Source organism: Haematobia irritans, chromosome 3 (genome assembly GCF_050003625.1).
Source record: "Haematobia irritans isolate KBUSLIRL chromosome 3, ASM5000362v1, whole genome shotgun sequence".
In the NCBI taxonomy this organism is placed as follows: domain Eukaryota; kingdom Metazoa; phylum Arthropoda; class Insecta; order Diptera; family Muscidae; genus Haematobia; species Haematobia irritans.
In genome coordinates this window covers 232,572,519-232,589,024 of record NC_134399.1, presented here as the reverse complement: position 1 = coordinate 232,589,024, position 16,506 = coordinate 232,572,519, and the positions used below count along the sequence as shown (strand labels likewise).

The 16,506-nt window shown below is 33.3% G+C and overlaps 1 protein-coding gene and 2 long non-coding RNA genes across 6 annotated transcripts; 1 reads left to right on the top strand and 2 right to left on the bottom strand.

Annotated features, from left to right (window-relative positions):
* Positions 1–1,127: 1,127 nt before the first annotated feature.
* Positions 1,128–4,250, bottom strand: LOC142228187 (uncharacterized). 4 transcript variants are annotated; one of them, XM_075298542.1, is made up of 9 exons: positions 3,886–4,250; positions 3,317–3,666; positions 3,073–3,261; positions 2,866–3,017; positions 2,504–2,794; positions 2,320–2,418; positions 2,131–2,249; positions 1,415–1,609; positions 1,128–1,359 (listed from the first exon to the last, which is right to left on the bottom strand). In XM_075298542.1, exons 1-9 carry the CDS (start codon positions 4,004–4,006, stop codon positions 1,241–1,243), a joined length of 1,635 nt encoding a protein of 544 aa, XP_075154657.1. In that variant the 5' UTR covers positions 4,007–4,250; the 3' UTR covers positions 1,128–1,240. The 4 variants fall into 4 exon arrangements, with proteins under 4 accessions (XP_075154657.1, XP_075154658.1, XP_075154656.1 ...); XM_075298543.1 differs by having other exon boundaries at positions 1,128–1,338; positions 3,070–3,261; positions 3,886–4,249; XM_075298541.1 differs by having other exon boundaries at positions 3,070–3,261; positions 3,886–4,244.
* Positions 4,251–4,364: 114 nt separating this feature from the next.
* On the top strand, positions 4,365–4,835 carry LOC142228188 (uncharacterized). The gene is made up of 2 exons (XR_012720094.1): positions 4,365–4,570; positions 4,625–4,835. It is a non-coding gene; the product is annotated as an uncharacterized LOC142228188 (long non-coding RNA).
* A 5,038-nt stretch (positions 4,836–9,873) lies between these two features.
* On the bottom strand, positions 9,874–12,073 carry LOC142228182 (uncharacterized). Its single transcript, XR_012720092.1, has 4 exons — positions 11,256–12,073; positions 10,777–11,190; positions 10,384–10,712; positions 9,874–10,319 (listed from the first exon to the last, which is right to left on the bottom strand). It is a non-coding gene; the product is annotated as an uncharacterized LOC142228182 (long non-coding RNA).
* Positions 12,074–16,506: the final 4,433 nt, after the last annotated feature.

Here is a 16,506-nt window from a genome sequence, read left to right as displayed (position 1 = left end):
ATCAGATACAATCTTTACACGATTTGACATGGTTTAAAGGTAAGTTACTATCGATTTTCGTTGAATTTTAATACCCAGCAAAAACTCTCATTACCCGGTAATCTTGTAGGTAAGCCTATTTAAAAATTAATAAACACTTATTAATTGGCATCGCTTCGGATTACATTTACATACGCATGTCCCAGAAGGAAAGTACTTCTCCCCAGGCATACTTTCGGCCATAAAATAAGTCTCTTTTTTATAAGGCAAATGGCATTTGAATTTTAGTTTAAGCGCATTTTGGAAGTGTAATGTGGATGAGGTATAAGAAAGCATTTATTTAAAACAATATGATAATGTCATTAAACACAATTATTATGAAATATTTGTGATAAAAACTTCTTAACGGAAAATTTTTCAGAATTACCGTTACATTACATAGTCTTTTTGATTTTTTATGTAAGTGCTCGATTATGTGAATAATTATACCTAATGGTACCATCATTTATTCTATTTTATTAATTCGTTAACTACAACTGCCTAAAAATTTGAGAATAACAATTCGAAAATTACCGAGAAGTATTTATTTTTGTCATTACAAGTTAGTCATTATAACTCGCCACAACGTAATGCAACGTGTAATGACAGCTTTACTCATGGTAATGTCAATTGTAATGAGATGTGGTTGCCTAATTTTTGCTGGGTATATTTGACGATACGAGTATGAATGATAGCCGTTAGTATATGTTCAGCCTCTCTTATTTTATGAAACATACAATTGAATGTTCTTTATTGCCTTTCTATTTACGTATAACATACGAAGCTTCATTTTTCAATGCAACAAAGACATACAATATAATCAAATTGAGAATTTGTGTCTAATTGTAACGTTAAAGCACAACAATTTATGAGTATGGATGTGATTTTAAAGAAAAATGTGAAGTACATGGAAGTACAGGAATCGAACCCACAACCTTGTGTATGCAAGGCGGGCATGCTAACCATTGCATCACGGTGGCTCCGGATGTATATAAGAGGACAATTTTAAGAAATTGTTGCTAAAGGCTGTTGTAATCTTCACGTTTCACACAAATCTTACAAATTATATACAAATTAAATAATCGTCAATTATAATTGAAACTAAAAACTTTTGGAAGCATCGAAGAGAATGAAACATTTAATTATATAATAAGAAAAGTTATGAAAGTAGGATAAATTCGATTTAAACATGTAAAAAGGTTTGTTAGTTCAAATTTATAGCTCAATTTCCCAATAGGTGTATATCATCTTCATGGTTCTTTTCTAGCTGGCGTACAGAGACCGCAGTTTCTACCAGCAAATACAAACACTTAAATTTGTCTTTAGTACAGCACCCGAAACCTGCAATTTTAAACGTTTGTTCAGAATGTTAGGAATAGCATATATACAAACTTACCCTTAACCAAATGACTCTTGGTATTGCTTACAAGAATATCACTATTTCCCAATATTATACTGTTATTGGTAGTGGTCCGGACCGAATTGTGGGAAGTGACTACTGTAGATTCAGCTCCAACTCCAGCCTCCTCGGATCCCACTACTTCGTCATTGGACACAATGAGATTTGTTGAGTGCTGTGCACCAGTGACACCTAGTACCAAAAATGTCTTATTAAATATAAGTAACTTAAGCAAAACAATATTCGTAGAAATGAATTTAATCGGTATATATCCAATAGGAAATTTTTGAATGAAAAGGGGTTACCTCTTTCATGAAGATCCGTTAGTACACATACGACTACAAAGCCTAAAGTTGTACACCTATTTACGCGAAATTTGAAACATTCTAGGTATGCATGCCAAAAATTTTCTGAATTAGTGGCGTTATGTTGCAATTTTTGATTGGTAAATACGGATTTAAGTTGGATAAAAATTTCCCAAAACTCCAATGGATGCGAAACATAAAGTATTTCGTGAATATCGTTTTAAAGGGCCTAAACCAATTACATTGCGAACGTGGCAAGGTCGCATGTATCTTTCATTATTTGTCTAGTAATACAACAAAGCACATTTGACATTTTAATTGTATGGGGCATTTTTTGCATTCGTGATACTTGATAGTTTTATGTAAAACTCCTATATAAAACTCTTTTAGTATTACTAAAGCACATACCTGGTGTCTGCAATGACCTTTCAACGGGATGGTGCTGTGCGTGGGCCATTTGTTGATGTGATGTGGACCAATTTGTATTATGCGGTGTACTCGGACTAGTTGTAGTGACTTCTTCCGTACTATAGATATAAGTTCAACAACAAAATAAGGTAAGTGGTAATGAGGAAAAATAACCTTTTTGAAACATACTTCATAACAGACTGCCACGCGTCAGTGTTCACAAATTTGCTGCCTTCTTCACTGGGTGCATCACAGGTATCGTACTCATTGGCGCTATCATCCTCCGACCTAAAAATTAAAAAAAGAATACAAATTTTAAGTATTTTTTGTGTCCGTTGGAATGACGTGTATCAGAAAGTATTTCGGAGACTACCTTATTGCGTCTAATTCTTTCTTGCCGAAATGATTGTTCTCTAATTCAAAATCTTGTCCCATGACGCGGGAATAAAAATATTTCGAGTCAACTTGAAATTCTTCGTTCATACCTTTTTTAGAAACTTGTTCTTCGTTGTTGTTGAAGCATAAACTAGGTGTGATATCTCTCATTGAATTTCTTGAAAGAAATGGCATTGCAATCGTCGAGAGTTTTTTATGAACTTGCTTTTTTGATAAACTGTTTGATTTAATTTGCGGTTGGAATTGAAGAAAAATTTCACGATTCGAACTTTGTTTTCGTATATGCAACAACATTATTTCAATAATCTAAACAAAATGAAAGCAAACCATTCATTTTACCTGTAAATAACGCTATCGTCATATTCGATATCAGGTTCAACTTTGACCATTTGACCACCTGGTGTTTGGACGAAATGGCCCAGTGCAGTTAGAACATTTGCTACGCCGTCATGGACTTCTTCGCCTTCAACTTCTTCCGTAGCTCCAACCACCTAGAAAGAAGTCTATTCAAATCCAACCATATTTTACTTTGGCAACATTTACCACTTCTGATGCAGGACTGCATGTAATAGGATTTGGGCCGTTTCCAGAAATATTCAGGCTACCACTTGAATTCATAGATGAGTTTAACTTCTTTCCTCTTCTCGATATTGTGAAATGGAGTGGATCATTTCCTTCACGTCTAATCATTTCTGGCAGAATGCGACGTCGAGCATTTATGAACCAATTACACACCTATTATAAAAACAGTCGTGATACATTGCGTTCCATTATTTTTTGTACTACTTACCTGTAGCACAGTTAAATTTGCCTCTTGACTTAAAGTGAATTTTTCCGCGTCGCTTGGATAAGCATTGTAACGATGTTCATAAAGCCATCTTTTCAGTATTTTTACAGAATGCTTTGGTAGATTGCCTCTTCTTTTCCTCAACATACTACCATCTTGAGAATCCATCAAGATGTCTTTATAATCTTTAGTATGATGCATATCAGACATATCTTGTTCTGAAACATCCTCTTCGACTATAGTTTCGTGTTGTTCGTCTTCTTCCACCACTCCCAAAACCACGCCTCCTTCATGAGCCACGTCTTCATGGCCATCTTCTTCAACGCTGGAGGTGGACTGAAATCGGTCCCTTGCTGAAATTATTATAAAAATTTGTTTTCTTTTTATGCTTCAACTTTTCTTTTTGTGGTACAAATGACATTTCCAACTAGACAACATTGTTTTTGTGGTGTATATGTCAAATTACGTAATCTGACATATAAGTGACGAGTTGACGGACGATCCGTCAAATTCAGAACTTTTGGAGAAGTCATTTTTATTCATTGAGATTACAACAAACCGGGAACCATTACCTTCGTGTGCTATAATTTGTGCTTGGATTTGTGCCTCTTGGGCCATATCCTGGATATCCTGTCGAATTTGACGGTCCAAAGCAGAGTTTACCTCCTCTTGGTGATGATCAGGAGACAACATAATATTAATTGATAGCAAAATACCTCTTTATTATAAGAATTGTGAGTGAAAACGTATTTATTGATTGTAGACTCAATTACACTAGCTGAAAATAATCAATTGAGTAAATGTCTATGAAAGCCAAGGATTTCAATGCCTTCTTTATATTTTTATGTCTCCCGACTACTACAGAAAACCACTTGACTCATAGTATAGTAGCCTTTTGCAAAGTGATTTACAGAATATGTTAATAAATTATATTTGTTTATAATTCTTTGCGCCAATATTTGACAGGAAGAAAATGTCAATGTCGACAACAAAAGTAATTTTGTTTTCGATTTGTTGTTGTTGTCGTGCTAAAAAATTCATGCGCTGTCAGGGGGGTTACTATGTAATTCGTTTCGATAACAACATCAATCGAAAACGAATTGGTGTCATTGTATACGAATTCGAGTTGTAAATTTTCTACAATCGGAGATTCTGTTCGATTTTTGAAAATGTAGCAATTATGTCTCACGGTTGTAGATGTCAAAAGTGTTCATTTCGAAAAAATACCATTCGATTCCATTTGAGTTAGCGAAAAATGTAAGTTATCTTGTTATATTTCTTCCAAAATTGTGTAAAATGTAATTTTTTAAGGTCATCAACTAGAAAAACCCACAAACTAAACCAGTTTGAGGTAATGTTGGATTTTATGTCGAAGCATCCTGATTTGGAGAAAGGTTTTTTGAAGTCACCCGATGTTGGATAATGAATTTATAATTGAAATGTATTTGAATATGAGTTGATCTCATAGATAGTTTTACGTTAAGTTTAAGAAAATATGTTAATAAATTATATTTGTTTACAATTCTTTTCGCCAATATTTGACAGGAAGAAAATGTCAATGTCGACTACAAAAGTAATTTTGTTTTCGGTTTGTTGTTGTTGTCTTGCTCAAAAATTCATGCGCTGTCAGGGGGGTTACTATGTAATTCGTTTCGATAACTCCATAGTTTTATGGAGTAGAAAATTTTAGCAAAATTTTATTTCTATAGAACATTTTTGAAAAATTTTATTTCTTAAAAAAAATTTGTAATAAATAGAAAAGTTTTGCAAAATGTTATTTCTATAGGAAATTTTATTTCTATTTGAATATGAATTGATCTCGATAACAACATCAATCGAAAACGAATTGGTACCACTATGTATACGAATTCGAGGTGTACATTTTCTACAATCGGAGATTCTGTTCGATTTTTGAAAATGTAGCAACTATGTATCACGGTTGTAAATGTCAAAAGTGTTCATTTCGAAAAAAATACCATTCAATTCCATTTGATCTAGCGAAAAATGTGTGTTATCTTGTTAGTTTTCATCCAAAATTGTGTAAAATGTAATTTTTTAAGGTCATCAACTAGAAAACCCCACACACTAAACCAGTTTGAGGTAATGTTGGATTTTATGTCGAAGCACCCTGATTTGGAGAAAGGTTTTTGAAGTCACCCGATGTTCTTGTAAAAAATGCCCACTTTTTTGCATTTTGCGCGGAAAATGTACTTTAAGGTGGGTATTAAGTTCGAGTTTAAGGTGAGTACTATGTTCGGTTTTTTCACCAAAACACTAAATTAAAAGTACAAAAATATATATGAAGACTATTATATTTTTATCAAGTCTTATCAAATAATGGATGGAAAAGATCCAATGAATTGATTGATAATCATTTTATATTTCTAAATTAATTAAATAAGAAAAGTAACAGTGAAAAAAACTGGTTTTCAGCTTGAAAACTGGACATAGTACTCAGCTTAAAGCTTCAGTTCAGTTTTCAAGCTGAAAACCAGCTTATTTTCACGGTTACTTTTTTTAGTCAATTAATTTTGAAATATTAAATGGCTCGCAATCAATACATTGGATCTTTTCCATCCATAATTTGAAGAGACTTGATAAAAAGTTATCGTCTTCATATATATTTTTGCACTTTTAATTTAGTGTTTTGGTGAAAAACTCGAACATAGTACTCACCTTTAGCCGCTAAATCCGACATTTTATCACGATTACTTTTCTTTAATAATCCATTTTATGGAATACAAACTTTGTGAAAATTTGCTTTGGGCTATTTACCATCAAGTTATAATAAAATTTTCAACAAAAATTTATAATTTGATGCCTTTCCTTACTGATTTATTTTTCACTTTAAGCTGAGTACTATGTTCAGTTTTCAAGCTGAAAACCAGTTTGCTTTCACGGTTACATTTTTTAATTAATTCATTTAGAAATATAAAATTATTTGCAATCAATTTCTTGGATCTTTTCCATCCACTATTTGGCAAGATTTGATCAAAATATAATCATCTACATAAATATATTTGTACTTTTAATTTAGTGTTTTTGTGAAAAAACCGAACATAGTACTCACCTTTAGCGGCTAAAGCCTAGTACTAAGATCACGTTTTCGCACGAAAAACTGTAATACTCCATATAAAAAAACGTTAGCGCGGAATAAATGCGAAATCTTTGTTTTGAGCATTTTCAGACACATATTTATACAACTCTGGATTTTTCGTACGAAAAAATAGGCAGGCATATTATTTCGCATAAATAAGATAACATTCCTGGGATTGAGACCCTATTTACGGAGATATATGAAGATATTCGTATTCGCAGAAACGAACTTATGGCGTTTTCTTTTCTTGTAAAAAATGCGCACTTTTTTTGCATTTAGCCCGGAAAATTTACTTTTTAGGTTCTTTTCTAAAAAAAGCAGGCAAAAGTGCGAAAAGGCTTCGCATTCTGTTGTGAATATAGCGCCACGCATAGAGGCAAATTACGGGCATTTTCAGCACTGCCTACAAATGAGAGTGATGCGATTGCCCTGTTTCCTTCTTTGAATTCTTTTCTGCCCGCTGAAATGATAGCATTTTTTTAGGTTGCTGGTAACATTTTAAAAATGCGCATTCTGTACAGACAAAATGAAGGCAAAGCCCTTTTTTCAGAAAAGAAAACACCATTAGTACTAAGCATAAACTCGAACTTATGGCGTTTTCTTTTCTTGTAAAAAATGCACACTTTTTTTGCATTTTGCCCGGAAAATGTACTCTTTAGGTTCTTTTCTAAAAAAACAGGCAAAAGTGCGAAAAGGCTTCGAATTCTGTTGTGAAAATAGCGCCACGCAGAGAGGCAAATTACGGGCATTTTCAGCACTGCCAACAAACGAGAGTGCTGCGATTGCCCTGTTTCCTTCTTTGAATTCTTTTCTGCCCGCTGAAATGATAGCATTTTTTTAGGTTTCTGGTAACATTTTAAAAATGCGCATTCTGTACAGACAAAATGAAGGCAAAGCACTTTTTTCAGAAAAGAAAACACCATTAGTACTCACCTTTAGGTTCTTTTCTAAAAAACAGGCAAAAGTGCGAAAAGGCTTCGAAAATAGTGCCATGCGTAGAGACAAATAGCGGGCATTTACAGCACTGCCGACAAACGAGAGTGCTGCGATTGCCCTGTTTTTTCCTTTGCATTCTTTTCTTCCCGCTGGAATGATTATTTTAGGTTGCTGGCGACATTTATTTTAGGTTGCTGGCAACATTTTAAAAATGCGCATTCTGTACAGACAAAATGAAGGCAAAGAAAATACCATTAGTTTATGTCAAAATTGGCGCAGTTTTGAATCTATCACTCAATAAATGAGCTCCGTTTTATCAACATTAATAACAGGTTATGGGCCTATACTCGCAACATTAATTTTATAATCATTTTTTGAGTAAATTACAAAACAAGTTAAAATATAACAATGAATTCACACAATTTCTTAAGCTATCAAATAGCAATTATCATATTTGGAAATTTAATATGGAATTGCTGCTGCTGGAAAGAGCTGTGGGATGTGATTGTTGGAGGCGCAAATCCTGCGTTGACTGGTGAGGATACTGCTAAGTGGTTGGTAAAGCGAGGGCTGCTATTGTTTTGGCTATTTTTAGCAATTATCCTATTTGGAAATTTAATATGGAATTGCTGCTGCTGGAAAGAGAGCTGTGGGATGTGGTTGTTGGAGGCGCAAATCCTGCATTGACAGGTGAGGATGCTGCTAAGTGGTTGGTAAATCGAGGGCTGTTATTGTTTTGGCTATGGAGGAGTCAAAGAAAGTATTCATAAAGTAACTGAAAACTGCAAAGGAGTTTTGGGACTATTTAAAGAAACATCACGAAAAAACAAACATTACAAAGAAAGTTATGTTAGTTTACTTAGGCAAATATCATCTATTACGGCGTTCTCACCAAGCATGTTTTGGGGTTTGAAATGTTTTCCCTTTATAAGCATTTCAAAACGAGTCGTTTTCCCCATATAAAAAAGCTTTTGGACACAAGTTTTCCTCAAAAACACGTAAATTTTAGAATGTGAACCCACCTAATTTGGAATATACCCCGAATAACATACCCATTTCAAAATATATGTCAAATTATTGATATAAATTTCATAGAAAAAGGGGAATAAACAAAGGCTGTGAAGAACATGGACATGTGAAAATAACATATTTTTCCCCTTTGCTCTCGCGTATGTTATTTGAACATACGTTGCATATATGTGAATGAACATGGACATGTGAAAATAACATAAATTTTTTTCCCTTTGCGCTCGCGTATGTTATTCGAACATACGTTGCATATATGTGAATTTCGAGTAAATGTGAATTTCTAGTTTCCATGGTAACTGTCAAACTAAAACATCTCAACTCAGTGTGAACGGTGAAATGTTTTGGAAAAACGAATGAGGAAACGAGTCAGTGGGAACATAGCATATGTGTTTGATGGTGGTAAAACTATGGAGGACCACATCTGCAAATTTTTATCGATTGTGGACAAATTGCGAGATTTAGGAGAAACTGTTGAGGATCATAAGGCTGTAGCATATTTGTTGGGTACGTTGTCGGAGGACTATAGTCACTTATTTCATCATTGGAAATGAGACCTGAAGTTGATCTCTGGCTGGATTTAGTGAAAGAGAAACTTTTGATGGAATACAAGAGGAAGACTAATTCCGAGCAACAAATTGAGTCAGCATTAAAAATACAGAAAAATAAATTTATGCCAAAATGTTATTACAATAGGGCTGTTTTCATTTAGCACTGGATGCAACATTTGTATGAGCTATCCAGAACACCGTTGCACTTGTGTTCTCTCCAGAACATCTCATCAGTGCAAGTCGCGCCGATGTTGCCAGATTGTATTTTTATAGAGTGACGCTTCTTCGATTCTCAATAGTACTTTATTGTGACTAATTTATCGAAAAACAAGAAATTCAAAGTGGTACAGTGTCATAAATAATCGCAGCAGTAAATATTTATTACTAATTTGAGCATTTCATACATTAAAAATGCAAGATTTCACTTCTTTTCTGTGATTGTTTTTAAACAGCTGATGACAGTGTTGCATATATTTGGAGATGTCCTGCATAAACGAGTACTCTGTTTTCTTTTAGCCCTTCACGGCTTAGGGTATCCAGTGCTAAAAGAAAACAGCCCTAATGATAACAGCCCAATAAACACAAACGTTTGAAAAATACTAAAATTCAATAATTTTTCAAACATTTTTTCAAAGGATTAGGGTAATATTCAAGTTGAGAAATTGTTGAGAAAATCGCGTTCTCAACAAAAAACAGACATTACCCTCAACAGTAAAATTCAACACAATAGCAATAATTTCTCAATTGTAATCCTCAAATTGAAATGCATCGCTACTCAATAATTTCTCAAACAGTTTTCAATGTGAGAAAAATAAAAAATTACCATTATTGCGAATACTTTCAAACCACAATTTGTATGAAAGTCAATCCTAGTTCTAACTGAAAGTCAATACTAAATTTCTAGGGATTTTGTAAATTTTATTATTTTTTTCGTCAACAAATATAATAATCTTAAAAATAACATTAATAATATATAAAAATAATAATATAATACCAATCAAAATGTAATTATCTTATTAAACGTATTAATAAATAAAACTATGAATACAACTTTAAATATCTTAAACATTTTTACATGTATAATTCCATTTCCTCCATAATGTTGGTGTCATTAATATGCTGGCAATTTGAAATAATTACTATCGAGGAACTTGCTGGCTTGTGTGTTAAAATAGATTCCAGCAAGAGGAAATCACAAAATATGAAATTGATGACGGGATGTAAATTGATGTAATGCACATTTTCATCCAGAAGTTCTTGATATAGGAATTGTTGCACTTTGGTTTAATTGATTGCACTTTGTAAGTTTTCTGAAAACTTTTCTTTGTTGTTTCCTTCATCGGTTTTTCATCGGCCAACATCTTCCAAGAATATACCATTCAATGATTTTAGTTTTCTGCAAAACAATCGAGTTTTGTGATTTCCATTATGTTTTCATTTCACTTTTTATTTTGACTTACCAATTTGTATTTCTTCCAACTGACCACGTACTTCGTGATTTCCTCAAGAACGTTGGTGTTACAAAATTGTTATTAAAATACTGGCAATTTTCAGGAACTTGATGACCAGATAATTGGAATAAATTTCCAGCAATTTCAATTCACAAAATAACAAATTAAACCGATGATGCACATTTTCATCCAGAAGTTCTTGATATAGGAATTGTTGCACTTTGTTTTAATTGGTTGCACTTTGTAAGTTTTCTGAAAACTTTTCTTTGTTGTTTCCTTCATCGGTTTTTCATCGGCCAACATCTTCCAAGAATATACCATTCAATGATTTTAGTTTTCTGCAAAACAATCGAGTTTTGTGATTTCCATTATGTTTTCATTTCACTTTTTATTTTGACTTACCAATTTGTATTTCTTCCAACTGACCACGTACTTCGTGATTTCCTCAAGAACGTTGGTGTTACAAAATTGTTGTTATTAAAATACTGGCAATTTTCAGGAACTTGATGTCCAGATAATTGGAATAAATTTCCAGCAATTTCAATTCACAAAATAACAAATTAAACCGATGATGCGATATAAATTAAACTATATCACATCGATAGTTTAATTTATATCGCATCATCGGTTTAATTTGTTATTTTGTGAATTTCGAATTATCATCCAGTAGTTGTTGATATAGAAAAGCATAAATACCAAGTTTTTTTGGTTGCACTTTGATTTATGGAAACTTTCTCTTCTCGATAAGCCACTACCATTTTTCATCGGCCAGCCTCTTAATGTGTCCAAGAATCAGCATCCAAATATTTTAGTTGTCTGCAAAGAGATTTGAGTTTAGTGACTTCCTTAAAGGTTTAATTTCGTGTTTTAGTTTTACTTACCAATTATTATAAGCAATTTCAATTGATTATTAAAAAATTTCCACATTTTTGTATTTCTTCCACGAACTTTGTTGTCAAAAGTAGTATTGAAAACCATGTGGTTTTTTCGTTGCATTTCAGGGTAGTGTTTTGTCAAAGTTTTCTCCAATTATCTTCAACACATTTTCAAAGTTTTCGTCAACATTTTGCCAAATTGGTTGTAATTCGCAAACAATTTGAAGATGAATTGAAGATGAGCTTTTTCAAGTCAAGTTGAATTTATGTTGAAAATGATATTTACCCTCAAACTGAAGAGGTGTTGCATTTGAAAAACGCTCATCCTGTGTTTATTGGGAGGGCGAATGTCGTACAAAGAGGTAAAGATGGAAATGCTTGTTTTAGTATGAAAAATAAAAGGCTTAACAGAGAATGGTATATTGATTCGTCTGCAACTTGTCATATGTGTTGCGAGGAAAATTATTTTGTTGCACATTTTGATGTTATATATTTGGCTGATGAGACAGAGCTAAAGACAAGGAGCATTGGAGACTGTGAACTAAGGAATAACTGATAGTCTGTAAAGCGCATAAATCGAGTGGAATTTGGATTTAGTACATTGCGAATTATGCGGACCGATGCAAAACACGACACCTTCTGGAAATCGCTATTTTATGACACTGATTGATGACTACAGCTGATATTGTAAAATTTATTTTCTCCCATCGAAGGATAAGACGTTTGGAAAAACAAAAGAATTTGTAGATGAATGCGAAAATCAATTTGGAAAACGCATGAAAATTTTAATAACGGATCGAGGTGGAGAATTTGTTAACAAAAGAATGGAGCGTTTCTTTAAATCAAACGGAATAATACATCAGCTGACTGCGCCTTATGCCATAGACCAATTAAGGTATAGACATCGCAAGTGAATTCACAGCGCTGTAGTTTGTCTGCACACTGTAGAGGTCTCTTTTACGTCTGCAATTGAGTGATTTTTTAATTTGGCTTTAATTTGTTTTCTTTCCCTTGTTCTTTTGATGAAACACCAAATATTGGAAAAACATGTAAAATTCTATACATCCACGCCTTTTTTGTAACGGAAATTGACTGATTTGTACGGTAATTCTCGTTTTCCTAAAAGAAATTGAGTCACTTGACTGCGCAATTGAGTGGAATGACTGCGCACTGCAAATAAACAATCAGTCAATTTCCATTACAAAAAAGGTGTGGATGTATAGAATTTTACATGTTTTTCCAATATTTGGTGTTTCATCAAAAGAACAAGGGAAAGAAAACAAATTAAAGCCAAATTAAAAAATCACTCAATTGCAGATGTAAAAGAGACCTCTACAGTGTGCAGACAAACTACAGCGCTGTGAATTCACTTGCGATGTCTATACCTTAATTGGTCTATGCTTATGCCATAGACCAAGGAAGGTATAGACAACGGAAGTGAATTCACGGCGCTGTAGTTTGTCTGCACACCGTAGATGGCTCTTTTTCGTCTGAGTGATTTTTTAATTTGGCTTTATTTGTGTTTTCTTTCCTTTGTTCTCTTGAGGAAACACCAAATATTGAAAAAGCATATAAAATTCTATCCATCCACACCTTTTTCGAAACGCAAATTGGCTGATTTGTACGGTAATTCTCGTTTTCCAAAAAGAAATTGAGTCACATGACTGCGCAATTGAGATGCAAAACACGACACCGATTTCCAGAAGGTGTCGTGTTTTCAAAAAATGAAGGGATGTTGCAGCGTCATCAGCCAGTGTTTTTATTCTCGATGGAGGCAGCGGGTCTGTAAATTATCTGAAAAAAGTCACTTTATTCCATTTGGAAAATTAAAAATTGTTCACCAATATACCTTTTACAATTTTAAACGAAATAAATAACATATGTTTTCAACACTTCATTATCGATTTTATTTAAATAAATTATAAGAAGCTAGTTGTTTCACAAAACATAAAATGGCTCTTATAACAATAGTGATGGCAAAATACTTTCATGTACATTTCATATTTCATACGCTTCCCCCATCACAGTTGACGATTGTTGCAGTGTCATTTACGAGTCTGTGGTAGCGATGGGGATGAAATGTAACTTTGAAATGCTGGCAGGGTAGTGAACGTTTAAAGAAAACACGTAGCAAAACAAATGTGAGAAAAGGCTTGCTAAATAACAAAAACACTTGAAACGAGATAACAATTATACTGTTAAAAAAAGACTAACAGTGTATAAAATATCTTATAGTAATGCAGAATGATATCACAGTGGTAATTATGTTGGATAATTATAAAACGGATGCTGATGTGAAGCTTTTATATGTTGAAAGTTTCTGATTGGATAAAAAATCACTGTTTCAAATGCAAGTGTAAATGGCTTGCTAAGGAGAGTGTATCAGGTACATTTCGTGAATTCTGGTGAGTTATGGATTATTATTATATATGACTGTAATAAACATGTTACACAAAATATAGCAATAATAATAATAAAAAGACTAGCAGTGTATAAAATATCTTATAGTAATGCAGAATGATATCACAGTGGTAATTATGTTGGATAATTATAAAACGGATGCTGATGTGAAGCTTTTATATGTTGAAAGTTTCTGATTGAATAAAAAATAACAGTTTCGAATGCAAGTGTAAATGGCTTGCTAAGGAGAGTATATCAGGTATATTTCGTGAATTCTGGTGAGTTATGGATATCCTTGTATTATTATTACAAAATATAGTAATAATAATACAAGTATATGGGTAATATGAGTTATGTAGAATATAAAAAGTGTTCAAATAACGCAGGAATTTATCCTTTGTGCGTTCTAGGAATCTTGTGATAGAATCGCTGTGTATTGGGATGGTCTGGATTATCGGATGTATTTTCATTGATTATGGCGATTGATGACAAGTAGGTCGAACCAGACCAATGTGTATGTTCTTCCAAATTATAGATTTCTTTTAAAAGGTAATTTTCATGAGAGGCAAGTTTCTGCACGAACGTCGTATGGAGGTTAAACGCATATTCACTGAAAGGCTTACCTTCCGGGACGTCGTAAATGTCAAAAACATCAGTAATTTAGTTTTTTTTTGTGGTAAGTATCTGCTATTCATGATATATGAAAATGATCCTAATACTCGTTTTGCCTTTTGTAGGGAATTCCGGCAGTGCTCATTAAATTTAAGTAGATTGTTAAAATTGACCCCGAGATATTTGATAGTATCCATGAATGGGATTTCAGTGTCATCGAGAAACAATTGCAGTATTTTACTTTGTGGGACGACTGATCTATGTCATTTTCCAGAAGCGTTCCTGATGCAGATAGCTTGTGATTTGGCTGCATTTCTTTTGATGCCCCATTTTTGGTAGAACTCGTTTATGAGGCTAAGATGTGACTCAGCCTATTGTAAAGCATCAATCGGTGATAGACTAGTTTCTTTCAAATAACTGTTGTTTCACAAATTATCAAAATGACTGGCTACAAACTACTGATAGGCAAACATTGAAGCACTAGCCACAAAATCTTACAGCCTATTTCTGATATCCGAACGAAAGCAATTGCGAACGAACGGCAGTCACTCACTTTCGTCTAGATTTGGGTTTCTCTAACTTCCTTTCGTTCGTTCGCATGGCTAACGTTACTGTCAAAGATAATTGAGTATAACAAGATTAAGCATTGTGCTCTTATAAAGAGAAAACAAATGTCAAGGTGTAGAGGGCTATGAGAAAAAAAATGTTTTATTTGTCAATTTTTCCCAAGACAGCTCTGCCCAGGAATAAATTAAAACAGCAATATTCACATAAAACCATAATAAATATTAGCTTTAACATATACATACGTTTTATTTTAATTTTCTACAATCGTTTTGGTATTGCTTTTGTGGTTTTTAATTCAGAAATTATGAAAAACACAAATGTTATGATATTTTCCGAAGCCAACGGCAGTACATTTGAGAGACACGTCGACGCAAACTTTATGATATTTTGTTGGCAGAGTCCACTGGTGCTTCAGTTTTGCAATGACAAGACTGCGTCTTCTTCTAATTTGTCTATGTTACTGTCAAATTCTAATATTACCAGATCTCAATTATTTCAATTACTTAAAAAAGGCCCATACATTTTAAAAATTATTTTCCATAAAATTCAATATGGCATCGCCGTTTATTTTGCAAATTTTTCTCATTGCTGATATATGGTTTAGCTCAATCTATATATCTGCAATAATTAGTTTTCGGTTTTCCTTTTTTGAGTGTTTCATTCGAAATGTATGTGTTTGTTCTTTTTAGAATTTCCTTTAAACGGTCTATATGGCGGTTATAAAGAGAAATAGATCGATATAAACCATTTTTATCAGATACTTGCACCAAAAAGCGTTAATCAATTTATCAATTATTAAGTTTTTCTCTATTTAGGAATGCTATTTTCCACAAAACGTGGGTGGATGTGACATTTCTGTTCGACAAAATGCGAACGAATGGAGTTAGAGAAACCCAATTTTAGTGGTACGTTTTCGTTCGCATTGATTTTTGTCTCACTTGTCGTTTAAGGTGGGTATTAAGTTCGAGTTTAGCCGCTAAAATTTCCATTTTCTCACGATTACTTTCCTTAATTAGTCCACTTTAAGGAATACAAACTTTGTGAAAATTTGCTTTGTGCTATTCCCCATCAAGTTATTTTAAAATTTGCAACAAATATGTATAATTGTATGCCTTTTTTACTGATTCAGTTTTTACTTTAGCGATTTTAGCGGCTAAACTCGAACTTAATACCCACCTTTAGATAGAGCTTAGAGAAACCGAAATCAGCTGATTTTCGTTTTGTATGCGAACGAACAGCAGAATTCGGATATCAGAAATAGCCTGTTAATAAACGATTGGACGATGTATCCTCAAATGTGACAGCCATATGTATCTAAACAACATTCCCATACAGTGTTGCCAGTATTTTTCGGTCTCTTGTCCCCAAAATAGGACGCCTTTATCCCCAAAAATCCCCAATTTAATTTCAAATTCCCCACAAAAATCCCCAATTGAGATTTTGACAAAAAAGTAAAGGAATAGGCTCTACAGTAAAAAAAATATGTCATCATTTAAAAATTAGAAAAATATGCAAATTTTTTTATACCAGTTTGCGATTTACAATAAGATTAAGACCATAAGACAAAATATTATCTGATACAGTCCCTCATCAGAATTAAGGTAGAATTACATACCATGCGTTCAATGCGTCCGATGATTCAAGAGTTGAAATTTCTCTTTGAAATCAAAAGCTCGAA